Below are 26936 nucleotides of genomic sequence, written 5' to 3'. Positions count from 1 at the left end.
TCTCCAGTACCTGTACCTGTGGTCTATATAGTCAGGAGTGCAAACCATCGTTTTCATACAGTGCACTGAAATGTTGGAAACAGTACTAGAATAGTACTTAAAGTAATATTTAAACATTACCTAAATGCCGCAGGTACATATTAAAAGCAGGTAGATAGCATAAGTCACTTTTTGACTGAGAGGAGGAGGAGTGGGTCCAGCTATTAAGGAGTGGTTTAGTCTGTTCTTCAGAGGTAAAATTTTCTGTGATGGAGATGCCCTCTGCTGCCCCCTGCTGGTGTCAGGCAATACAGGGTTTGGAGCATTTCTCGGTGTGATTCCACTCTTATCATTTTCACTCCCCGTTTGGCAAAAAACCTTGTTTCATTTTCAAAGGAAGCGACTTGAGTTCAGGTCATCTTTCAGAACCGGCGATCCGGACGAGCACTGTGCGGCCAGATGTGCCGTATGGGGCCGTATGTGGAACTAACTTAAAGGGGCCCGTGGCCGAAACGCCTGCTGCTTTGCCATGACTGCATGGTTCATGTTCTGAGGGCTGCCGTGCATGCGCACCCACTCTACCCCCTCCCAAAGTTTCCACCCGCCCTTCCTGGGGCTGGGGAGGAGCAGGGCTGATTGTGACCCGCCCCCCTTTGCTTCTCTCCGCCCCTTTCCAGTCGCCGACACCCCCAGCCTCCCGCCCCCTCCTCCCCCGGACGATGTCCCGATGTTCGACGAATCCCCGCCGCCACCCCCTCCACCGCCGGTGGACTACGAGGACGAGGATGCGGCCGTCGTGCACTACAACGACCCCTATGCGGACGGCGACCCTCAATGGGCCCCCAAGACGTACACTGAAAAAGGTGACCCCTGTTCCCCGAATCTGAGCGACGCCCAGACAAAAAGATTTTTTTCAAAGATGCACTCAGCTGCTAAATTATTTATTTGTGCTTAAAATATTGTTTTGGGTGGTAAAGCTCAGTGCTAAGAACAGCGCTCACATTTCAGGGTTGTATTATGCTTCTGTAGTCCCCATAGTTGGTAACACCTTGACATTAAGTGAGGATAAATGAAAACTGCTAAAAATGAGAAATGCTAAAATTCTTACCAAACTTTCCTGCTAATGAAAAATCCCATTTACAGCTAGACTTAATCTGGGTAGTTGCTGACTGTTGTTTATATTTGGGCCAAACATTCCATTTGGTTTGCTTATTGCTAAGGCCACCAGTTTGTCTCCACCATGTGACCTGCAAGGATTTAAACTTGTATTTCAATGGTTATCCAACAGTTAAGTTACTACTCGTACTAATGAATGGTCCTCACTTCTGGTCCTGAAGAGCTCAGAGTCTGCTGGCTTTCATTATTACACAATACTTGAGTAGCACAGTAATTGATCAGTTAAAGCAGTTGATTGCATGGTTAATTCAGGTGACCTGGCTTCTTGGGTCTACATTGGTCACTGATCTTAAGGAAAAAGAAAGGCACTATGACTATGACTCTCCAGGACCAGGATTGAGTATCACTGCAGTGAAAAGAAAGATGCATCCATATAAAGCAGGGGTTTCTTATCCGAAACGGGCCGGTGGGGGTGTACTGTAGGTTTTTTTCCTTCAGCCCAGCACTAAGACATATGATTGTACTTAAAGTAATAATCTCAAAGATTTTCATTAAAATAAATGTCTGTTAAGTCACTATCTATCGCTGAATTAGGTAACACAATGGTGATTGAGCCTATTATTATAATATTAATTTATATTATTATTATTATTATAATTTATGATTAAAGAACTCGGTGTCTGTGGCGACATTCCCGGGAAAAATTGACAAGCGGCGCATAGTGACGCGTTTTTCCATCACCCATCAGTGGTTGGTCCGCCAGAGAGGGTAGGCGGAGCTAACGCAACAGGCTTGCTCTTCAACTCACTTGTGTGCAAGCGGCGTACTGTTTTTTCTGGTGTCTGCTAGCGTTGCAATAAGTCATATTATTTGTTGATGTATATTTCGTATTACATTTGATGACAATGTAACGTTACTAAATTACATAGCTATTTGCACTGCTAACGCTAGCTACCGGACCATGTCAAGAAAGGCAACATTAGTTTAGACAACGTTGCGCGCAGTATCCATCTCATATCAGGTAATGTTGCGTTAGGTAGCTAGCTAATGTAACACAATCTAATGTCAGCTAACAATTAGAAAAATTGACCGGTACCAACCTCGCAGACCGTCTCTCGAATGCAATGCTACCTTGTTGCAACGTTGCAATGTAGCTAACTAAAGGCCAGTTCAGATCAATGATCCGCAAGGAGACTGGATGCAACTTGCAAAATTCCAAGACCTCTGATTGTAAACGTTTTAAAACTGCACTTGGCGATTTGAGGTGGGTCTTCTGAGACCCCAGGCAACGGCTTCAGACGCTCTGCAACTAACCAGTTCACACAGCTGCAATTTTCTCTGCAACATTCTAAAACCGTTTCGTCTCGTTGCGAATCAGATCTGAACTGGCCTTAACGTTACCGTTATTTACATTGCCATCAAGTTCATCAATATATTGATCGGAATAACGCCGGGGTATAGGTGGAGCAGAGCCGGGTCTGATTTCTGTGTAAAGATGTCAAGCCGGAGAAAACTAAATAAAAGAATATGCCAGTATGGATTAGCGTTGTTATTATTTTATTACGCTTCCTCATATGTTCCTTCAGCCTTGATGCCCTTTTTTGATGAAATCTCCTTTGTTTTTGTTTTATTCTTATTCTGATTGCTAATGTAACACCCAGCTCAGCTTTATTCTCGAACAGTTTAGCTAGCAAAACCAGAAACAAGGCAGTTGTTTCAAAAATATCACACAACAATCATTCAGGAAAAGCCTGTTTATTGTGCACGAGCCACAGCGAATCCCGCGAATTCTTCTCTGCAATGTAAAGATGTTCATACCGAGCAAAAGGTGGACAAAGAACGTTTGTGGAAATTGATCATCACTATTTCTACCACAGGTCTGCTAGACTGCTACAGCGTTTTAACCCGGCTCGGCAGTGTAAAGACAGCTTAAGTTAGCCTAATGTTAGACAATGAATGAGTATGTACATAACGATACTTGTATAACAACCATTTTTTATTCAGTAAATAATAAGTGTAATAGTTGGCGTGGCCCAGGTGCCAACTGGCTGACGTCACACAGGCGAAACTGGTTGGATCCGGTTGGGTCTATGGGAAGTGAGGTCCAAAAACACACCTGCAATTACCGGTTCTCGCCATTGGTACCGCCAAAGAGAACGAAACGGAAATCTTCGAGATTGTAACTTTAAGGTCTTGATTGAAGACCATTAGTTTGTTTAGCTGAATCGTGAATTTATTCTTTAGTGTTTTTGTGCAAGATAAATGTTATATAACTGCTCTCATTTTTAATGTGGACATTTCCCACTACTTCTAACAAAACCTATCATGCCCCTGTACAGCATTTAAAATACTGCAGCATGTCCACAGTAGCAAGTAATCAAACTGAATTTAGCACCGGTCGCTTGTAAACATCGCTGTCGATCATCATGTGCACTTGATTAGTTGCAATTACTGTATCAACTTAGAATATTAAGGTGGTGCAAATGGAATAACTGTTTGAGAAGGGGCTTGACAAAGGGTCTACCGCTCTAGTTGGCAGAGGACTAAAGTATCACGCTACAAAGGGGAGACAAACTGGTGGCCCTACTCATTGCGTAACCTTGTTTCGTTTGAGCTTCTTTTGACCGAGTTCCTTCCTGACAAAGGGCCGGATCCAGTGCATTTCCTGCTAAGTCTCTCAGTCTTTTCAGAGTTATGTGGAAAATGCACTTCAGCGCAGGTCTGGATTCAGTCCTAAGAGTGCCCAGCTATTAATCAAGTGCAAATCAACCACAAGCAAACATTCAAAAGGAAGAATGTGCACTCTGCTCCTTTCATTTCATTTAAAAGTATGCAGCCAATGTTTCTAGCCTTTCAGTCTGCGCCTTCTTCAGGTACACGGTTGACTAAGATTGAAATGAAAAATAACAATATCTATTCCTAAAGAACAATTTCATTCTAAGAAAGCAAGCCATAAAAACTGAGAAATTAAATTATGAATATGACTTCTCAATATCCTAACCAGCATAATATTTTGGGACACTCATAAGCTCCATGTAGTATCTTTCTGTCTCCGGGTAGTGTGTATTTTGGGCAGCTGTGGCAGTTTCAGAGTTCCTGGGGTTCCAGTGTTAATCTCTCTCTCCTCCCCCTTCAGTGGTGGCCATATACGACTACAGCAAGGACAAGGACGATGAGCTGTCTTTTATGGAGGGGGCAATCATCTACATCATCAAGAAGAACGACGACGGCTGGTTCGAGGGGGTCTGCAACGGCGTTACTGGCCTCTTCCCTGGAAACTACGTGGAGTCCATCATGCACTATGCTGACTAAAGACACCCCTTTTTTCTTCAGTCATCCCAAGACCATTATAAAAAAAGCATAACACTGGTCTACAAAAGCATATGTATAAGTGCATTAGAAAATGACCGAATGTTTGTTCCTTATTGAATTGCAAATAAAATAAATTCTATTTAGTTTTTTTGGTGGGAAGATTGTGGGATATAATGTATTACTTTGATGAGGTCCAATGGCTTGGTTGATCACATGCTCATGTCTGTCAGTTGTCCTGTCAGTTAATTGTATATAATGTTGAGGGCTGCAATTGGGTTGTTGGTAGTGTTACTGTTAATATTGATAAATGTCCTGAGCAGTGGATGCCACAAGTGAACATGTTAAAGTAGGGATTATGTTTTATAATGAGTCCGGTTATAAATTGTGCCATTTTCCCCCCTACCTTATCTTCCTCAGAAGACACAAGACCAATTTAATGCATTTTGGATCCTGAATGCAAACTTAACTGCTTGCCAGAATTGCAGACTTTTTTTTAGAACAGTGTTTCCTGGCTACTCGTAATTCCTGAAATGTACTTATCTTGCCGTGAAGCATGCACACAAAAGAACTGTAACATATACTTTATTTCCATTATGCTTCCAGTATGGTGTAATATTTACAGTGAGCACTCAAAATTAGTTTTTTTAAATGAAATGTCTGAAGCGGTTGTTTAAAGTCGTATTCTTTTTTCTGAAATGCTCTAATTTGTATTTAAAACATTTGATATGATTACATTTACATTAATAATTTCTACATTGAGTTATATATGTAAAACAAGGCTGTTTTGTTGGTAAGGTGTCTCAGAAGTCTGGAACCCTTGCCATTTGCTTGATACAGGTGTTGAAATGGTTTAAATTTCCAATCATTTATAGTTACAAAAGCAAAACCTCAAGTCATTAAAATTTCTGTGGAGAAAATACATGGTTCTAAAAACTTCAGTTAATTGGATGTTCTGTGTTTTAGTGTTAATGAGCTCTATCAAACATGGATATTTTAGATGTGGCCAAAATGTGCTCAGTTGGGTTATAACTGTTTCTCATCTGTCACCTAAAAAGCCATATGAATATTCCATTTTTAAAAATTGTAATGAAAACCAATACAACATATTCCTCTTCCTGAGAGGAAAAACAAGGGAGTTGCCATCCTGTCAAAGTATTGGTTTACTATTTTTAAAAATTTAATTACTCCATTAATTGTCTAGGTTCATAACTCAGGTCTAGTAATCTCCTTTGTTATTAAACAATCACTACAACAGAGCAAGGCAATGCCATCTTTTCATCTCTTAGTTTTGTACATTTTCTGTATTTTATAATGTATGAACATAAGTTTGAACCTTACCACTAAACCTGCTTTAAAAGGAAGTCACTCCTTCAAGTTTCACCTCTTCTTGAAAAATCCATTAGGTTGAAACTGACTGCTTACAGTATATTAATCACCAATGTGTGTTTCAGGATATTATCGCCAATTCCTTGATTCTTCAGTGTACGCTTTGGTATATTAAATGTGGAAAATTGCTAAATTCTTGCTTTCCTTTGGGAAGAACCCAAAACTTCTCTTCCAACCATAATTTGTATATATAAAAATGTTAATGAAATTTATGTACAGCTTTTTTATATAATAAATCATTCTCCTATATACACAAAAGGATACTGTGTTGATTGACACTGTGTGCACAATAGAGGTTTGATGTGCAAAATCTCAGTTTATTGCATTGTACAGTTAAGGCCTTGGTTAACACTGACTGGTACAAAAGTACTGCCCCTGACAACGTCCTTGGTCACAGGAGAGGAAGACTAAGATGAGGATAATCTGTATAAAAGTCTTTCTGGACCAGTGCAAAATGAATCTTTAATTTTTCATCACTGTGGGCCCTGCTGCAGCAACTACCAATAGCCTACTCAGCATATAGAAGGGGTGCACAAGGGCCCATAAGTTTGGGTTTTTTGTGCCAATGTCTGCCCTTTAATGACCTCTACCGTATCTTGAACTGACATTTGTATAAACTCCAACTACAGCCGCAGGCTGCAAATGTATCATAAAGATTATGAGCTTAAGTACAGGATAGAACAGCTACCAAAAAAAAAAAAACACACCAGGCCTGAACCCTCAAAGAGCAAATGCATAAGGTAAAAAAAAAAAAAAAAACTCCCACTAGGGAGAAACCCCTCAAACGGCGGCAAGAAAAAAAATCACCAATGGGAAGAAATCTCGAAAGGAACCTGGCTATAGAGGGGAGCCCATCTTCCACTTGCCAGCCTGGTGTGAATTAGCAGACAGCAAATAAAATGGGTTAAGCAGGTTACAGTTGAGGTGAAAGCCAACGATATTGAAATTCAGTCTGAATTTTGTCTGACTCACAAGTCTATTTGCAGACACTACCCAAAAATAAATCAATGAGGACAACGGACAAACTCACTTTTACACGTTGTCTTAAAGCTACCTGTCGTTGAAAAACATCTGCATATCACAAATTATATCTAGCTAGCATCTAAAAGAGTTAACTTGAGACGGCATCTGGTGTTCAGCGTTTACATTGTACTAAATATAAGCGTTAGCCAGAACATCTTGAGTTGCAGGCTAGCCATGAGAATCACAGAAAGATTAATTATTCTATCTAACCTAGCTATCTAGGTAATAGGCCAGACTTTTGCACTGTTTTTATACAATCTGTGGTTTGAACTGGTAATGGCTCGGAAACCGCACTAGTATGATACTAAAAACGGATTGACAAAGTTACCTTTTCACAGATCACTTAATAACCAGCTGCTGACAGTTCACCCATGAATGAATAGCTAATTAGCTATACACCAAACAAGCAAATGGTAACCGGTCAAACCAGCATTTTCCGTTACAACAAGTACGAGGCAATGAAGAGTTCAGCAGCGCCATGTCATTTTTAAATTAGGTAAAGCAGGAAACGGAAATGCGCAGCATGAATAACACGCGTCATATTTTTTACAGTCTCTGGTCAGATGCACCAATGTGTATATAACATAAATTGTCCTGTTTCAGAATTGACTGTATTACTATCCTGGTGAGGTAAAGATCAGTTAGTCTGCCATTGCGCTTACAACCAATTGACACATGGAGACAGGAATGTCTAGATAACATCGAGATATATAACAACATACATAACCATTATCTCAGCATTATTTTCTGATAGAACTTAACAAAACCTAGTCTAGTCTTGATCGTACCGTATGTTCTGTTGACACTGCAAAGTGTGCGTTTATGTTGCGATTTAAGTACAACGTAGAATCGCAATGAAATGGAACATTGATTGTATGTATCCAACGTTAGATTGTTTGTTGGTTGCTTTTAACTTTGATGCTTTATGTATTGCTAACAGGCTATATTGTTGACGGAAAAGCAAAAACAACGTTCATAGACTGAAACCAGTACGCTGAAGAAGTTCGCAAATAATGTTATTGTCTGGAAGCAACTTCCACAGTCATGTCATGCAGCTGCAGGTCAACCTATTTTTTCTTTCTTTCTGTTTATTTTTAATACTGTTGGAGGCAGCAGATTTGCATTATTGTGAAAACAGTGGAACTCATCTCGACGGCAACAGCCAACTGCATGTCCACTTCAAACGAAGTAACTTCAGTTTCTCTGGGAAGAAAACGGACTCATGTGCATTGGACTCCCTCGGGTTATCGTGTAGAAAATTAATTGGTAGGCTGTCTGCGCTAATTAATAGCTAATCGGATGTGTATTGTATCTATGCTAATGCTTACCTTCACATTTTATGAATTATTTAATAGCATGTATTTCATAATATTTCTATTTTTTCCCTTCTCTAAAGATATTTTTCCACTGGATGAAGTAAATGACAATTTTGTAAGGACAGTGAATCACTGCGTATTCTCGGTTACTCAACCGACCCCACTGAAAGGCCCTCTGAAAGTCGCAGCTGTATCGAAGGTAAACTTGTGCTGTAATGCAATACGGTGCAAATTTCAATACCTGTTTTTACAGGATTCAATTTTATGCCTAATAGGTTAACTGTAGACTAATCCCATTGCTTGAACAAAGACTCCCACACTTGGTATAGGCTAATGATCCAACAATAATAAAGCGTTGTGCTGCATCGCTTTATTATTTTGGAGGACTTTACCAAGTGTGCGAGTCTCACTTTGTTCAAGTTTTAACACACTTTTGACTCTGCACCTTAGCTATTGGGTTGGTGTGTGTGCATTTCTTTGGACATTACAGTATAGTGTCATTGCTGCCACATTGTCTTGTGTGTGGAGACCGCATACGTTCTCTGAAGCTAAACTGTGGTGCACAGCCTCAAAGTGCACTTCATTGCTAGCTGGACTTAATACTGCACGATGAAAGACTGCATACCCAACCTGTCTTAAATCTACCTTTCGTATGTGATTTTGAAGCCAATTTAGCATTGTCCAGTCAGCCATAGTGGCCACTGACAGGGTCAGGATTCAATTCTAGACCATGGGGTAAAGTCATTTTTAACTGCAAGTGGCACTCCATAGCCCCCTTGGTTTTATACTATGAGTCAGCCCAGTTTTTTGTCATTGTCATTATGACTCAGAAGTGAGACTTGAGAAGCTGTGTATTTACAAAACTTACACTGTGTTCAAAATTGTTCTTGCATTTGATAAACAGTGAACATGCTTCTTTTATATTTATTCCACAGGATGTTCTTGAGGAGATTTTGGATTTGAATTCCTCTGTTTCACAGATTGATGATTTTGCCCATTACTTCAGTGGTGGAAAACTATGGCCAAGGTCTGTCCCCCTTGCACACAGATATGGCGGGCACCAGGTGACTACATATTCTGTATGACCCAGTAACCTATTTCTGAAGAATGCAAAACACTCCCTGACTTGACTTTCTGTCTCTAAGTTTGGCTTCTGGGCAGGTCAGCTTGGAGACGGTAGAGCACATCTGCTTGGTGAATACACAAACAAGTGAGTACCTGTGTGCACATATCGAGTGGCTAACTCAAACTGCATGAGTTTTACCACTGGAGTTGTTTGGAAATGCAATTAATACTGAAATCACAATGAGAACAGGTTGGTTAATGATTAATTGTCACTGTGTAGGGTATGTGCAGAGCTGATGCACTGCGGAGTCAGTGCTGTAGCTTCATTGGCTTATAACCTAAATTGTACTTGATAGCCAACTCTCTTTCCACAAAGCCACTTAGGCTGCCTGACTTGCAAGCTGATATGGGAAGACAGTTCTCTGTCTTGCTGATAGTTAAATATTTGGAGTGTTCTTTATGCTAACAGTGGGCTGTCAGAGTTGTCAAGTGTCAGACTGGATTTGCTACAGGATGTAGCGGAAGAATGCTCACAGAACCTGAACTGATGATACTGTTAATGAAAATTTTGAGGTGACAACTTGATTTAACATTTTTATACTCATTAATAATATTCCATTGTTCTTTATTTTAGCATAGGCTTTTGTGCAATTGACTGTTATTATACCCTCTATATACAACCGAGTCTGAAGATTGAATTTGTGTTATGTTTTGTTGTACAGGAATGGTGAAAAATGGGAACTGCAGCTGAAAGGGTCTGGAAAAACACCCTATTCACGGTAATTTCAAGAGAATCTAATTTCTGGATGTTGTGCTTGGGTGTTTTTTTTTTTTTTTTTTTTTAGCAGTTGGACCTGTATACCCAAAATTGATCATAGATAATCCCTGGGATGGCAATTATGCCATTTGCCACTTTACAGCTTAGTGGGGCATTTCCCATACCTTTACAGCACTGAGTTTGGCACTTTTCAGGGCTTCCTACAGAAATATTGTAACCACAATGAGCACTGACTCTAAACCATAAAAAACATTCATGTTGCTTTGCAGTCCAACCAAAGAGTAGCCTAACTGATCCACTGAATACATCTTTACTGCAGTTGTTCATGTAACAACTTCTGGAGGCCTGTGTTTGAGCCCTGTCAGGTCCACTGTGACGGAGCTACGTCTCCGTTACGAACTTTTAACAGCAACATAGACAGTGCTAAGCATTTCAGAGCATTTTAAAAATGGAAGAAGCACACCGACAATAATTTGTTAATGCCGTTTTTATTATGAATTGCTACGATCCTGTGTACTGGCATGTCCAGCGAATGGTGCCGTCAATGTGTTGTCAAACATCTGAAAAACACAAGAAAAAGCATATTAGTGTTTACATCGCTATTGGGGTGGCCAACTAATAGTGCTATGTGTTTGTGCGTTTCACACTACCATTGTGCGGCTCGTTTGAATCTTGTATCGCTATGTGTTTGTGCGTTTAACACATAGAGATCACGTTTAGAACTATGTGTATTGGCATGTCGTGTTATCTTTATGAATTTAAATCATGTTTGAAATGTTGCTAACGTTAGAAACTTTAGAAAGTAATCAAAGGAGTTCTTACCGTATGGTGTAGCATGCTTCCTGGTTGCGTCATCACGCTGGGGCAAAAGGACGCGGCGCAAGTTCCTACAAGCTTTTGTAGTTTTTTGCAGTTTTTAGTTGCCGCCAGTTTGATTGGGACGGTCTGTTATTCCCGGGGTTGTGTAGTTTATGGTAAATAAGGTGGTTTATGATGTACTAAAGTATTTAAATGAAATGTATTGATTATCTAAATGGGTTAATTATTGATTGTATTTGTTATGGGTAATTTTAAGCTGTTGTAGGACTTTATTGGTATTAGAGGTAATTGGTAGGGTCCAAGGGAGGAGAAGCTAAGGTCTGTCCTCTCACATCCACCCTTGCCGTTACATTTAATCTGTGATGCTTTTGAAAATATAAGGGTATGAGTCTTGTGCATCAATGATAATCATTTATGTTAGCTGGATGGTTAACTAGCTGCAAAAATGTATGTAATAGTATGTATTATACCTTTTATTATACCTAAACATTATTTTACCTATGCAGCACCTAGAGTTTGTCACTTTTCAACATTTACATTTTACCATAGCTGCACAACCCATTAAGAACACAAATCGTAATCTGTTTAAAAACATAAAAATGTAATTTATTTTTAAATTCATGTTAAGGAAAAAATGTCTGAATCCAGGCCTATGGGATTCTTTGAGCTAGAATGTATACGTGTTTGCATGTATGTATAGATCCGGGGTGTCAAGCTAAATTCCCAGGGGACCACAGTGTGTGTGGGGTTTTGTGGTTTCCTTAGCCCCCAATTCAGGCTTTGAGAACAAGGTGTGTGCGTTCTTTAACCAATCAATGACTTAAATGAACCACTGTTGCTGAGAACTCCCCAAAAACCAGTAGACACTGCAGCCCTCCAGAACCTGTGCTCTAGATATAATTGTTTTTTTGGTTCATACATTTATGTGCATTATCATTTACTCATAAACACAATTTTAAAAAAAAATCTCACCAAAAAATATTTTCAGCATACCAAAATGCAGTTACTTGTGCATGCAAAGCTTTGTCTCTATAAGCCATTAAAACATTGGAAGAAGACATCATTTAAATGAATGTTTTAAACTGCTGATAAAAAATTACACTCAAGAAGGGATATGTTTGTACTTGGTTGTCAAGTTAATTTCACAAAATGTACAAGTTTTAAATTGCAACATAAAATAAATATCTATTGTAAAATACTTGTAAGATACTTGAACTATATGACAAGCAAATTAAATGAAAAATTATCCTTCAGCTGATGCCAAAAATAATTGTTTTTATTCTTGATATTTAACATAAGAAAGATATATATTTATATGGCAGAAGACATCAACAACAATAATAATAATCATATATATATAGTGGAGTCATTTTTATACTTTTTAAGTGTAACAGCTGAATTGGAGATCATTTCCTATATAAATGATTGCCACTTGACACTGTGGCACATTTTGGAATAAATACTTTTTATGGCCTACGTTTCATTTTAATAACTTATATACAGAGCTTTGCATGCTTGAGTAACTTGGCATTTTTGTATGTTAAAAACATTTTTTGTTAAGTTGTTATTTACAAAAAGATTAAACCCATACCGGGGTGCTATTTGACAGGATGTGGGTAGCGCAGATGTGTGGATGCTGCTTTGTTCTTGAGTAGTATTACATGAATATTAACAAGTTTTATTTAAAAAATCTTTTTAGAAAATTTTCTTGAAAGATTAAGGCAATCAGAAATGCCATATATAGAGATGTTTTACATAATAGTGTAAAGATTGATTTCAGTCAGCATTTGTCCTTAACTGTCACCTTTGTCTTCTTCACAGGAACAGTTTGGTGAGTTCAGCTACTACCAAAATGAATTCACAAAAAAGTATTTGTGAACAAAAGACTTGTCAAATCCAGGCCTGTGTCTTGTAGAGCAGAGAGATGAAAAGTGATGCTAACATTTATAAGGCTTGCTATGTGTGCTCACGCAGGTCTGGAGATGGGCGGGCTGTGATCCGTTCCTCAGTCAGAGAGTTCCTGTGCAGCGAGGCTATGCACTACCTGGGCGTGCCCACCAGCCGGGCTGCCAGGTAAATCCCCTGCCCACTGAACCTTGCCCACATTCATTAAAACTAATATGCAGTAAGTGGCTGCAGAAATATTAATGGGGGTCAGCCCCAATATTTCTTGTGTTAATGCCAACATTGGCTTGTGTAAAAATGCAAGAAAGCTATTATATGATGTGTGTATTGCACTTCTTCTAGTGCTATTAGAATTTTGACTACTAATATGCAGATGTCCTTTGTTTGTCTATAGTGTATACTGAATCAGTGTTAAACCTTGAATACATAATACATCAAATGTGTTATGCATTGTAAGTTCTACATTGTGAATCCATTGTTGAGGTATGTTGTGTATCTTTTAAAATGTCTTAAGTAACATAAGTCTCACCCACGCGTGGCGATGGGTGTGGCCTTATCACAAAAAGGCGCATAACTCCCGAATGGATTCACAGATTTGCACAAGATTTTGTGGGAAGGTTGGTCATGAGCCAAAGAAGAGGTCACGTGTTTGTGTGAGGGTGTGTGCGTGGATTCATGCACAAATGGATGCATGCGTGTGTGCGTTCGCAGCTATTGCGGATTCGCGCTTGTTATTTCTACAAGAAAAATTTTAACAATGAGACACCATCAAATTCCTTTGAGAGACCATAAAAGTTGTTGTCAGCAGATAATTGTTAGCTCTGTAATCACTTGCGCAACACATTAATTCAGAAAAGATCAGAACTGAAACCTGTGTGAATAGTCAGGTCCAGAATTATTAGCACCCTTGATAAAATGCACATACAGTAAAAAACTAAAGATTACTGAGATATATTGTAATTTTCCATATGCTGAAAATATTGTCCTTTATTAATAATTCAGTGGAATCAACCTAAATAAACAATTATTTATTTAATAAAAGGCTTTACATTTGTTGGCACCCGTGTATTACCCAATTAGTACTTGTTATAGCCTCCTCTTGAAAGGATAATGGTACTGATTCTTTTCCTATAATTTACTATAATATAATTTGATACAGTAGGAGTATTTGGAGAGCACATTTGGAGGGATCTTGGACCATTCATCCATGCAAAATGCTTTTGGACTGCCCTCTTCATTTCAGACCTGGGGTTTTCAAAATGGATTAAGACTCGACTGAGTTGGCCATAGCAAAACATTGATTTGGTTTTTGAGGTATGGTTGGGAACATTGTTTTGGGATCATTGGAAGGTCCACCTGCAGCCAAGTATCAGCCTCCTGGCAGAAGGTGAATTCTGTGCACCTGTCCTTTTGACGCCAAACACGCCAACGCTGTGCATGGCCTAAAAGTAGCATTTTGGTCTCACATTTGCATAGCACCTGGTTTCTGTGATGGTTTCCTTGCCATTTTGGCAAAGTCCAGATGCTTATATTTGTTGGTTGCGCTCAGTCACGGCTGCATGCTTCATTTGTAGGCCAACAACCATCTGTCTGTTCTGATTTGCCAGTTTTTTGTCTTTCCCTATAGTGATGGATGACAAAGGGATTTTATATCAGACCTGGGTCAAATACGTTTTTGTTTTGGATTCAAATACTTTTGTATGCTTTACTGATTTTGTCTGGTGTATTTGAACCAATGAACTACATTCAAAATGCAAACCCCGCCTTCTAGTAGCATTAGCAGGCTCAATTACACCAGGCAAGATCAACAGAGCACAGAAAAGTATTTGAATCCAAAACAAATACGTATTTGACCCAGCTCTGTTTTATATGTATGTGACCTAATTTTAATGCCCTAGTGAAACAGAAATAGTTCCTTCAGACTGAGATTACCTTGTATAAGTAGAATTTTGCTGTAGATTGAATCTATTTCAAATAATATTTAAGGGTGCCAATCTCTTTAACACCAAAAAAGTTGTATCACAATAAAAGTATACAGTATATAAAGTATATAAAGTAGATAGTTTGCTATCTATGATGTATATTTTACACAACTTTATTCCTCATTTTCATCAAGGGCACAAAAAAGTCTGGACCTGACTGCATATTGCAGCTATTAAAATTTGTTGAAGTGTTGCCCGTATTAGAGATTCAGACAGCCTCTCTGTCACAGAGAATGGGTTTCCACTATTAATTTTGAAGTACAGACAGAAAATAGTCCCTGAATCAATGTCACACAGAGGGCAATAGGCTTGGATGGCTAACATCAACAGAACTGTAATGTTGACATGAAATTATAGTCTTATGGGGTTGGAAATTGTTACAGCAGAAGGCTTTCAGCAACGTTAACATTCAGGTCACAAAGGAACTGAGGCTGTTCAGACTGTCATCTGTTCAAACAGTATTGAGATTAACTGCTGGGTTTAAATTTGACAGCTTGTGAAATTGGACATTATTGCTGAAGCTGCTGAGGGGGTCAAATGTATTTCTGCTCAAGTTTCTGTCTGGAATTCTTGTAAATCTGTCATATGGGATGATTTCCAATCTCCTCTTTTCAACAACAGTGGGTGTAAAATGTGTGCTGGCTTTGAATATTTTCTTCTGCTTCTAAGTCTCATTGTAAGTGAGGAGCCAGTTTGGAGAGACCAGTTCTATAACGGAAATTTGAGGAAGGAGAGAGGTAAGACCTCACAGAAAATGATGACATGCCTTGAAGCTATATTCTGAATTACAGTTGCATGCACAGCTTCCACTGTGTTTTATTCTTGCCTCAGAGAATGCTAACCTAAGCTCATGTAATTATACAATTATAGTCTCTTCCTTTGGAGACAGATAAAGACGCCATCAGCTTCTTGGAATTGCTATTTCAAATCATATGGTTAACGACCCTGTGCACAGTCCCATTTTAAACTTTTAAATAGTTCATTAAGCCTAAAGAAAAAGATGTATACTTAGCTTTTTGTACCAAATGTATCAGTTGGGAAAAGAAAATTTCCTTCTGATGTTAAGTAAAATATTTTCAAACAGGACAACTATTGGAGGACTTCAGAGACATGTGCCTTCTTTATTGAATATTCAAAAGTACATTTGATAGACAGTATGGATTCATACTAGCATTTTGCTAGCTAGCAGAACATTGAGAACTATTTGGAAAACAACACAGACTCAACGTCAGCGACACCAAAACCAACCAGATCAGGTGCAGGATCGGTACTCAGGATAAGATATCATAGTATTTTCTTTCTTTGGTTTTTAGTTTGAATTTATCTCAATTTGATTGCACAGGATCTTTAAATTATGTGTTTTAATGACAATGAGGCAATGTTGTTATTTTGCATGCTTTCAAACCAGTTTATGTGAGATGCTTAAGCTGGAATGTGTGGAAGAAATCCAGGAATTAAAGCAAAATTAAGAACGTGTTTTTTTTGTTTGTTTTGCTTTTCTCGTAGGAGCTGTTGTTCTCCGCTTGGCTCCGTCTTGGTTTCGCATTGGATCACTAGAGATCTTAGCCAGAGCCGGAGAATTGGATGTGTCACAGTGAGACTGCGTTAAATTTCTGCATTAAATTAAATCACTGTTGAAAACAGTTCCAGTTATATAAGAAATCAGATATGCAATGTAACTATTTTTCTAACTCATTTTCAACAACTTTTCTTCTCAAGGAAATTATTAAACTACATTATCAAAGAACACTTCCCTTCCATAAAATTAAGTGATCCTGATAAATATTTGGTAAGTAAAAAAAAAAATTGTGGCCTAGTGTGTGGTCTTTAATAAAACTGAAAGAGATGAAATAATCCTTTTCTGCTGAATTCAGTATGAACAGCTACTAAATTTCACATTTGGACTGAGAGATTATTCTTTGCACAGCAAACTGGATGCTGTGGATGTACACTGAGTTTTAAGTCAGGAAACTGCTTCTTTGTATATCTAGCATTTAAGAACTTCACGGCTGTTGTGTCCCGGCTTATGAATCTGCCTTGGGCTATTGTTGAAAAAGCAAATTAAACAGAGGGTGTGCATTAGCCCATTAATAGAATCTATTAACTATCTTAACCGTATGCAGTAGTATATTTCAGACTTCAAGATTCTGTCTAACCATAGAGTGCCTTTTCCTTAACATTGAATTACAGATTTGATTATTACTTATGTTTATTCATTTCAAATATTTTGTGTACCAATTTCAATGCAGCCCAAGTGATTCTAATTGAAATTGGTCAACAAAAGTTTAGACCCAAGTACATTGCTATTTCACAATTGTGCTTTGTGTTAACATCTCACCTGATATAGGTTACAGATACCCATGGGTCCCTTGACCCTGCCCAGGATAAGTGGGTATAGATAATGATGGATGGATGCCCATGGGTTACAGAGATGGGATGACAGTAAAGAAAGTGTCACAGTCGGGTGTCAAACCCCTAGCCCCACGAGGGATTTGCATTTGGGTTTAAAAGTCATATTCCCATCTGTGACACAGTTCCACCCCACGTGTAACTGCGTTAAAAAAGACCATGTTCTTTACGGCTTCTCTGTTTCTTCAGGTTTTTTATTCAAAGGTTGTAAACGAAACGGCTCATCTTATTGCGCAGTGGATGTCCATTGGCTTTGCACATGGTAGGTCAGTCTTAAGTGCCTGCTTCATGCCTTTGCTCTAGTTTTCCTCATTCTGTTACAGTGGACTTAAGTGCTGTCTCAGAGGCCCTAAGTATCTGTCCTCAGGGTCTAGCTATTGTCCAGCTATTCTTCTTGTTCACTGTTGCTGAACCTGCTGGAACCTTTCCTTGTTACAGTAAGAAAGGTGTTCTCTTCTTGTTTCAGGTGTATGCAACACGGACAACTTCAGTCTACTCTCAATTACCATTGATTATGGTCCATTTGGATTTATGGAATCCTATGACCCAAGTAAGCATCAGTATTATTGTAATTATATTAATACAGATATGTTATTGTAGTTATGCTGCTATTCAGTATTAAATTGTAATATTGAGCTGGGTGCCATGCAAATGCAGATTAATTACACTTCAGGGCTGTCTCAGCAGAGAGCTGTAAAGGGTAGTGATTTGCACCTGACATCATAAATGCAATCCCATGAATGGTGCCTGTTGTTCAGAGGTGATTGGTATTCTTTTTGTCCCCGATCTGCAGATTTCATCCCCAACAGCTCGGACGACGAGGGCAGGTACAGTATAGGAAATCAGGCAAACAGCGGTTTGTTCAACCTGGAGAAGCTTGGAGAGGCCCTGAAGCCGGTACTGACTCCCAAGCAACTGCCTATGTGAGTGATTCGCTGTCCTCTACACACAAGTATGTGTCCATATACAGTATGTGTGCGCTTGTGTATGCGTATGTATCTTTGCTATTGCGTGTGTGTATGCATACACATGCAAATGTGTACAGAGCCTTCTATGTAAGAGGTCAAATGAGTCATTTATAGCTGTATGCTCACAAAATGTGGATTTCATCTCAAATATTAATGTGAGACAAACGTTGAAAAACTCATATTACCTTTGGATGTTTTTAAACTTTTACCATTATAGAACAATAGCATTCTTTGTGTTCAGCCCCCCTCATTTTAGATTGAATATTGCAACAAATGGCTTTACAGATGTTTCATGTTGCATTGTTGTGGCGTATATAAATGTCCTATGAAGGTCTAGACTTGGTTGTGGTTTTTTTTAGACTACTTTTGGAGTGTTCCTCTTTATTCAGTCTGCACAAACCAAAATGAAGACCAGAGAACTGTCTACAATCCAGAAAAGGGCAATTTTGCAGATAAGAGGAAAGAAAATGCAATCAGAGACTCTTGACATTAAATCAACAAACTGAAATGTCCTTAAGAAAAAGGAAGCCATTGGAGCAATTGCCTATAGGCTTAGAACATGTGGTCCATAAAAGACCAGTGCAGTGGATGAAAGAAAAAGTCTTCCAAGTGTTCCAAGAAAAAAAAACACAAAATTACTGTCAGAGAAATCGAAAATAAAATCTCCAGAGTGTGGGTGCAAATACATACCCCAATCTGCAGAGGACATCACCAGGTTAAATACTGAGGCTGCAGTGCAAGGGGTAAGCCCCTCCTCAGCAGCAGCAACATACAGGCCAGCTTTTACGGACAGATGAGACCAAAATAAACATCCCTCAAAGTGAAGGAAAGGCTAAAGTGTGGAGAAAACAGGAACAGCCAGTGACCATATACATACCACTTCATTTGTATGGCTGCTTCTGGAACTGGCTCAATGTTTTTTTTATTGCTGAAATTAAGGTGATGGCAGCAAAATAGAATGTCAAACATACAGACAGATCATGTCTGCAAATGTTTAAAAAAAAAAAAAAAAAAATACCACCAGTCTTACTGGGCGGCAGTTCACTATGCAGGACTGGTCTGGACGGGTTTTAGACTTGGCATGGGTGGTCGCCTAGGGCAGTGGTTTTCTAAATGGGGGGCCGCCAGGGGGCGCCAGGGGGGCCCCAGCAAATTAGAGGGAAGATGAGGGAAAATGCTTTAAAAAAATAAAATAGAATTATTATTATTATTATGTGTATTATTATAAAATATAATTTATAATAATATATAACATATCGAAATCTTATTTGCAATGCCCATCTTTCTAATTGCCTGCCATTCAAAACATCATTCATCACATACTGTCAGTGTTGACCTGGTGATGGTCTGCGCCTGCCACAAAGCTGCTCTACTCCTGAAATTTAGCTAGCTAGCTAGCTTGCTAGCATCTAGCTAGCTAGTGCTCACTCACAAAATGGACAATTTTTTGAAAAGGGAAAGACCTGATGAGCAGACCAACAGCCCAGCTGACAAAAGCTCAGCTCAGCTGAATGTTGTTAAGCTAAACTGACAAACAATGCTTATAATGGAATCTAATGGCATGATTAAAGATTTGAAATGCAAATGTAATTATGATTGCATTAATAAAAGTAAGGAAATATATTCATAAGTTATTTTTTATTGTTTTATTTTTTATTTTTTGTTTGTTTTACATTTTCCATAGTATTGTCAAGGGCTTTTTTTTTTTTTAAAGACATCTTGCAAAAGGGGGGCCCCGGCCAGAAGCTAATACTATTTGGGGGGCCTTGGCATGGAAACGTTTGGGAACCCCTGGCCTAGGGCACCATCCATCTCTGTGTATGTGAGTGGGTGGGGGTGGACAAAGAAGGGGAAAAATGCACATGTTGCATTGCAGAAATCCAGTATGTGTTCTGTATAAAATAAATACAGAATAATTTTCCAATTCCTACAAAGTTCATCCAATATGGATGTACATACCCTCAAGTTAAAGCTGACAGTCTGCATTTTATTAATTGTTTCATTTGAAATACAATGTAAAGAGTATGGAGCCAAAAACATTTTTGCTGCAGAAACGCAGACTGCCCTGTATATGTGTGTGTGTGTGTGTGTGTGTATGTATGTGTGTATATATATATATATATATGTGCCTTGTTTTTCTTAATATTTTCTATTTGTGTTTTTTTGAAGGATTGATTGGATTCTGAAAGAATACCCTGGTATTTACCAGAGACGGTAAGCAAGAGTGTACGTGGGTGTGTGTGCATGTGTGTGTGTGTGTCTGAGCGAGTGCAGGATCCACTAGGAAGGAGATGAATTTGTGCTTTCATTTGACTCATGCAGAGGGAGCCTGTCTGCCCTACTTTTAAAGGGATATGAAGGGGAATAATTCAGTCTGCTGCCAGGGCTGACTTCAAAGCCACACAGTTCCTAAAAAATAATATATATAAGCATTTTGAATAAAGGCAATGATCCTGCCTTGCAGTTGTCATTGACTTTATTGTGGGTTTGAATTGCTGCAATGGCCCCACATCCCTTTTCTCCTTTGCTTTAGAAGTATTGTTGGATTTAATTTCAGATTTCACGAGCTATTTAAAGCAAAGCTGGGTCTGCTGGGAAACCAGGAAAAGGATGATTATCTGATTGCCTACTTACTGAAGGTAAGCCCTGCTGCACCGGCCCAGCGCCATGCAATCCCCCCCCCCCCCCCTCAGTTACACTCGCCCTGCTCCATTTACTGCGCAGGCAGCCCCCGGGGACTGAACCGGACGTTGTTGGGGGAGTGTGCTAATGGAGTCTGTTCACAGCTAATGGAGGACACTGGGGCGGACTTCACCATGACGTTCCGGCACCTCAGCGAGCTCCCTGCCCGTCGGCTGCTGGAACCCACCATCCCACAGGTGCTGCTGTGGCTCCACCTACGTTAGCCTGATGTTCAGTTCTGTGGGTAGTGCAGAACTGAGTTTGATTTGATTTGAATTGCTTTTAAAATCATGGCGCATGTAAAGATAAGATTTAGTTTTGAAATGCTGAAAATGGTTTAGAGTCTCAAGAAATGGTTGAAAGGATCAGAGGGAAAAACTGTTAAGAGATGACACATTCTCCTGTGGATGTGCACAGTAACAATTATCATAATAATAACAGTAATAATAATAACTTGTTTTACATTATCTCTCAGGAGATGTGGGCTCTGTGGGATCTGGCCGCCCATGAGTTCTTCTCTAATTGGATCAGCATGTACCTGCTGAGGCTTCAGAGGTAAGATACTGTACCTCAGGGATGGATGGGTTCTGCCTCCATACTGTATATAGGAGTTTGGACCAATCACCGGTTCTGCGTGCGTGCCTGCCCTCACTCGACTGTGTTTGAGTGCCAGTATCTTAAGGATACAGACCCATGTGGTGCTCTCTCAAGCTGAATGTACTGAGTAAAGAGATTGTATCAGAAGTGTTACTTGCGTTCATAAGTAAAACCACATGGACATACAATTTGGAGCTTAAAACCTTTTTATTTCTCACTTCCCCATTTCCTGTATGTAATATTTCTAGTATGTCACTACAGATAGGTTAAACTAAGCAAAAGCAAGTTCTGAAGACTGGAGTTAGAAAGGAGTCTGTGGCCTAGATTATCTCTTCTGGAAATCTCTGGTGATGGTTGACCTGGAGGAGGCTGATGAGATGAAACGATGAGAGAAAGCCATGGCTGAAGCATTGTGTTCCTTTGTGCTGTTCATTTGTATTGATGCTGGCTCTTTAATCAGGGAACTTGTAATAAACTGATTTTATTCCGTTTATGTCGTCTTCCTTTGTTGTATTTGTTTGCAGACAAGAGGAAGATTCTGATGAAGACCGACAGAGCAGGATGAAAAGTAAGTAAATGCCCCTGGGGTGAGATTTCACTGATCTGAGGTATTGACAGCAAGACACGGCCAGTTAATTTGGGCAGTGCAGCTCTTCAAAATGAAATAGTGTGCAATGATACGGCGGAATGTGACCTTTGTATGTTTCTTTTCTGCTCTAATCAGTACTCTGAAAGTGTTTGTGTTAATGAAGATACACACTGCTCTTCAGATCCATATTTGTTTATTCATTTTTTGAAAGGATAATAAAGTTTACAATTTTTACTGTTACTTGAGCGCTGTATACAGTCAGAGACCGTCCTTCAGCTGTAGGCCCCAATCTGGGAGGCCGTGTGTAGAGCGGGAAGTTGTTGTGCTCTGTCATCAACATTTCATTATTTTGCACTCCCACTGCCACTCCCACTCCACTGGAAACACCAGACCCCGACCCCATGCATCGGCAGTTCAGTTCTTTGGCAGTGGGGCACGCGGTAAAATCACGCGCAGGACACATCACCGCAAAGCGACCCGGTGCTCACCAGGATTCACCGACACGACTGAACGATGTCAGCAGCACCTCAAGTCACACTAGCTGATGGCAGAACCGCTGCAGTTGCTTTCGCCCTGTTTGTCAGCGAGTGCAGCACATCGGGCAGACGCTGCAGCTGATTACTGTGGGAAGTGCAAGCATGGCACTTCTGAGAGAACGTCCACTTGTAGTGATGGAGTGCAACCTATAGAGTGTCTGCTTGGTGTTGCGTAAGAGTTCCGTTCCCTCATGTTGCCTCAGTTCACCTGCTTCCCTTCGTATGGGCTCATTAGAATATTGTCGCAAGATGGCCGTCATACATGTCATCATTATGCCTGTGTAACAAAAGCTTCCTTACCAGATGTCTGTGGCAATTGGATTGCCATAGGTTCCCTACTAGCTAGATTTTAACCCCATGAAGCATTGTTGTGTTGAGCTTAGATGCCACTTGGCTTACAGTGCTCAGAGACTAGTGAGCAGCTACATGCTGGCACAAAAAGAATCGACTTTGTCTGCAGGAAGGCAGTTGTTGCTGGTGACTCATAAGTTGACCATGTTACGTTTGATCAATAAAATCAACTTTTGGTAATTGGTAGGTGTCCTGCTGTTGACCGCGTGAATTTGTGCAGGTTTTTATGTGCTTGATTTGCAGTGTACTCTGTTGTCTTAAATGCAGGAGTCAATCCGAGATACGTCTTGAGGAACTGGATGGCCGAGTCTGCAATCACAAAAGCTGAAAATAATGATTTCTCAGAGGTAATTTTTTTAATTAAATCCATATACTTTTTTTACTGTAGCATATTATAATATTGTAACTGAAGTCAAAAGTTTGCCTTGAGAAACTGATGAATTTATGCTTTATCAACCATTGCCACCAGGTGGCGACATTAAGGCAGTGGTGCACAACAAGGGCCAATCCATTTCACGATGTTGTGTGAACATTTGCCAACATTTATTTAATTAGCCCAGTCATATCTTGATCTGACGTGTATAAGCACCAGCTTCAGCTGCAGACTGCAAGTGTATCCTGGAGATTTTACTGAGCTCAGGTGCAGCATAGTTTATAGAGCTGTCGGAAAACTATATCTATGGTAATCGGTTGGAACAAAAACCAGCACGCAGATCGGCCGTCCAGGACCGGAGTTGTGCACCCCTGCATTAAGGTCATGCTGGAGTCCATACTGTGGCACCCACCTGGGTGATGCATTGCAGCCATTTTGGGGGGAATTTAGTTGCCAGGAGGAGAGAGGGTTTTTGGGTGGCAATTTTTGTTGTGATGTGGTCCTCCAGGTGCAGCTGCTGCAGCAGGTCCTGCAGCACCCCTTCCGGGAGCAGGAAGCTGCAGAGGAAATGGGGTATGCTGCCCGCCCCCCCAGCTGGGCCCGGAGTCTCCGAGTCAGCTGTTCCTCCTGACAAATGCTGTGCCTTCCAGCTTTCAGCAACACATCACTGTCACAAACTTTCCAGGCTGTGCAAACACTCTACAGCAGGGATCATCAACTCTGGGCCTCGAATCCAAATCCAGCCCTGGTTTTCTTTTCTCCTGGGTAATTAGTGCTACTGATTGGCCAGACTGTCTTCACACCTGACTCCCAAGCAATGGGAGGGTGGAAAACCAGCAGTTCTCGGCTTTCGAGGACCGTGAGTTGCTGATCCCTGCTCTACAGTTTACAAAAATTGGCTTCTTTAGTCAAAAGGGTTTTTTTCAGGCAGTTGTATTTGCATTTTTCTATTTTTAATGTTGGAATAAATATACTCAGTACTTTTGTGCAAGACTACCTGAGGAACTGACCTTGCTAACTATCACATGTCTGACATTATCAAAAATGCTTAGGGTTAAATCATTAGGGCCACTGCATGTACAAGCCAGATACATGACATGTGCTATAAACTCATGCTGACAAATTTAGGGTAATCTGGTTATTCCTGTTTGCGCCACCAATTATAAAAACAGACTACACGATTATAAAACAGACTCCAAGACTACAAGCATGTGACTGAAGCCACGTGATTTGAACCTGCTTCCGACACGCCCTGTAAATGCATGTGTGGGCCATGGTCTAGGTCTCTGCATTGTTACAGGGACTTCGAGCCTGTTGGGTCATTCAACTCCCCCGAAGCTGTACCGCATTAATTGCGTACGTGTGAGGGCTGCCCCGCAGCTCTTTTGAAAGCGCTGGGTCAGTGCAGTGATGCTGCCCACGGGGCAGTACGAAATGAGAATTGGCATTAGCCCCTCCCAGGGTTTTTTTTTTCCTGTGGAATTATCCTCATTTCATTGCACAGCTACAGCTCCTCTGACAAAGGTCAGCTTGCAGCAGTTGTGTGTGAGACGACATCCTCCGATGCAGTGACTGCAAAGCTCACCCTGTGGGCCGCAGTGTGGAAAAAAAACATTCAAAAATTGGGAGCGAAGAGAAAAGGGGGGATGCAAAATTGGTTTTAAGTTGCAAAATGTACCGGGACTGTGTCGGGAGGGGGGTGTACAAGATCAAAGCATTGAAAACATTTACAGACGGCTTAAGGAAGCACTTAAAATACACATTTATATTAAGCCAGTTAATTCGGGCTGCTTCCGTTATTTTTCTCAACATACACCAGAGGTTCTGTAGCTGCTATAAGTGACAATCAGATGAGAAGTCATGCCATAGTCAAACAGGAAGTTTTCAGTCTGCTTTTCCTTAACCATCTTTAAACTTGTTGGTTTATACAGTATGTACACGTACTCCCTATGTGTTAAGAGAAGGTGAGATGTGCTATTTACATTTTAAATCTTTCAGGGTCTGGCCTTCAGGAGTAATTACAGGCACAAATGTGTCAAGGTGCTGGACACATTTACATTCCTGTTTAAAAACAAGTGCCATTAAAAAGAGTTTTAAAAAAGGCTAACCATGTGGTGCAGTTAATAGAGTGGCTGACTCCAGCTATATGAAAATCCCCCATGTGGGTATTTTGAGTTTGATTCCCACCAAGGAACCTTTTGACCTGTCATTGCTTTCTGTGTCCCTTACTCTCTCTGATTTATCCCAATGAATAAAGTAAAAAATAAAAAAATACAACCGGAGCACAGACCTGCATGCTGTACTTTAAAAAAAAAAAAAAAAAAAAGGAGGCATGTACATTTTTGATGTCTTTCCCCATTTTTTGTTTATCAGCGCTCTTTGCTGCAGCCTCCGCTATCAGCTCAGGAGAACATGAACAGGCGTGTGCTCTCCTCACATGTCGCTTCTTATCAAACTGCCGTTTCAAGTCAGGGTCACACCAGCATCAGTCCGAGACATTTCATTAACAGTGCAGATAAATGTGTTAACAGGTTGCAGGTGCCCGATCGACCAGCAGGGATCGCTGATGTGCAATCCCTCCCATCCCTGGCTGATGCTACTATTGCATCGCCCTGCTATCTCACACCATGGGACACATCCATGCACTAGAACTGGATGAGCCTCCGAGCAGCCCTTTAAAATTTATGCAGATTTAAGTAAATATTTGGTTGGTATTACTTTTGCTATTCCACAGTTTTAGCATAAATATGACAGCGAGGTGAACCCTTGTCAACATGTGACATGTCAAAAACACTACTGCTCGCCCCGCTTCTTCCGCATGGCTAACATCAGTTCTGACATTAGGTCGCCTCCAGGGGGCCCTGCTGCCACGGGCTCAGTCCTCCTTGGTGGAGGCGGACCCACTTTTTTCAGGACGGGGGTAGGAGCGGCCGACATGGCAGGAGGTGGGGGCGGCGGAGGCGGAGGCGGAGGGGGAGGGGGAGGAGCTCCCCCACTTGGTCCAGGGGCGGGAGGCGGAGGTGGCAGAAAGTCCGGGGGTGGGAAATCTTCCATGGGCGGCGGGGGCAAGCTTGCTGCCTGGTGCTTAGCGGCAGCTTTGAGCGAGGCCTTTAAGCCTTTCTTTCCAGACAGGGGTGGAGGTGGGGGTGGCAGCATGAGGTCGGGAGGTGGGGGTGGGAGCATGGGGCCGGGCGGTGGGGGTAGGAGCATGGGGCCGGGAGGTGGGGGTGGGAGCATGGGGTCTGGGGGTGGGGGCGGAAGTGGCATTCCTGGGTCAGGGGGAGGAGGTGGTAGGAAGTCTTCTTCTGGTGGGGGCGGGAGAGGCAGAGAGGAGGCATTGCCATGAAGCTGTCAGAACAGAAAATATTAATATATTATTAATAAATTATTATTTATTACCTTTGAACACGTCTGACACAATATATCTTACAATTTATGTTATTTAAATACACCATGAAGTGAATAGACACTTCTCAGGTGCTTTAGCTGCTTTGCTGGTCTTTTTGCCACCCAATGGTTAAACAAAGTACTGCTGTTGTTTTGTGGGAGCAGCTTTCTCTGCCAGCAATTGAATGGGGTGTTAGCATTCCAGTCAGTATCCATAAAACAAGCCATAGCACGACCGCAAGGGGGCAAACAAGAATAGGGCAATCATTTATTCCACCATAGAATGATATACGCTGTCTTTATGCTGCAAACCTCCAAAATCACAACAGCAGCAAAGCACATTAGGACAGGCCCTTTTGGTCT

At 40.6% G+C, this 26936-nt stretch overlaps 3 protein-coding genes and 1 long non-coding RNA gene across 16 annotated transcripts in view; 2 read left to right on the top strand and 2 right to left on the bottom strand.

Annotated features, from left to right (window-relative positions):
- Positions 1-6044, top strand: part of LOC118226150 (abl interactor 1-like) — a 52705-nt gene extending 46661 nt beyond the window's left edge. For all 13 annotated transcript variants that reach the window (XM_035415529.1, XM_035415518.1, XM_035415522.1 and 10 more), the window contains 2 exons: positions 657-842; positions 4232-6044. In XM_035415529.1, coding sequence (XP_035271420.1) covers positions 657-842; positions 4232-4407 — 362 coding nt within the window. In that variant the 3' untranslated portion in view covers positions 4408-6044. The remainder of the gene's footprint in view (positions 1-656; positions 843-4231) is intronic.
- A 1408-nt stretch (positions 6045-7452) lies between these two features.
- LOC118224926 (protein adenylyltransferase SelO-like) lies at positions 7453-25293 on the top strand. Its single transcript, XM_035412788.1, has 19 exons — positions 7453-8082; positions 8213-8331; positions 9068-9196; positions 9278-9342; positions 9920-9976; positions 12769-12867; positions 15351-15418; positions 16188-16275; positions 16401-16470; positions 17280-17352; positions 17557-17640; positions 17884-18013; positions 20228-20272; positions 20616-20697; positions 20845-20937; positions 21216-21295; positions 21862-21905; positions 23081-23160; positions 23695-25293. Exons 1-19 carry the CDS (start codon positions 7830-7832, stop codon positions 23815-23817), a joined length of 1782 nt encoding a protein of 593 aa, XP_035268679.1. The 5' UTR covers positions 7453-7829; the 3' UTR covers positions 23818-25293.
- On the bottom strand, positions 10445-10877 carry LOC118224927. The gene is made up of 2 exons (XR_004764724.1): positions 10798-10877; positions 10445-10535 (listed from the first exon to the last, which is right to left on the bottom strand). It is a non-coding gene; the product is annotated as an uncharacterized LOC118224927 (long non-coding RNA).
- apbb1ip (amyloid beta (A4) precursor protein-binding, family B, member 1 interacting protein) overlaps positions 24934-26936 on the bottom strand; it is a 30915-nt gene continuing 28912 nt past the window's right edge. The window contains exon 14 of the mRNA XM_035412787.1: positions 24934-26534. Within this exon, the coding sequence (XP_035268678.1) occupies positions 25980-26534 (555 nt within the window). The 3' untranslated portion in view covers positions 24934-25979. The remainder of the gene's footprint in view (positions 26535-26936) is intronic.

The sequence above is a fragment of the Anguilla anguilla genome, chromosome 4 (assembly GCF_013347855.1).
Source record: "Anguilla anguilla isolate fAngAng1 chromosome 4, fAngAng1.pri, whole genome shotgun sequence".
Taxonomy (NCBI): Eukaryota; Metazoa; Chordata; class Actinopteri; order Anguilliformes; family Anguillidae; genus Anguilla; species Anguilla anguilla.
Note: the sequence above shows the minus strand (reverse complement) of the source record. Positions and strands in the feature narration are given on the sequence as shown.

Excerpts from the sequence above, each read along its gene's own strand:
- LOC118224926 (XM_035412788.1), top strand. The coding sequence starts at position 7,830 with ATGTTATTGTCTGGAAGCAACTTCCACAGTCATGTCATGCAGCTGCAG. Across the intron at positions 8,332-9,067 it reads AAGTCGCAGCTGTATCGAAG|GATGTTCTTGAGGAGATTTT; the intron begins GTAAACTTGTGC and ends TTTATTCCACAG. Across the intron at positions 20,938-21,215 it reads TGGAACCCACCATCCCACAG|GAGATGTGGGCTCTGTGGGA; the intron begins GTGCTGCTGTGG and ends ATTATCTCTCAG.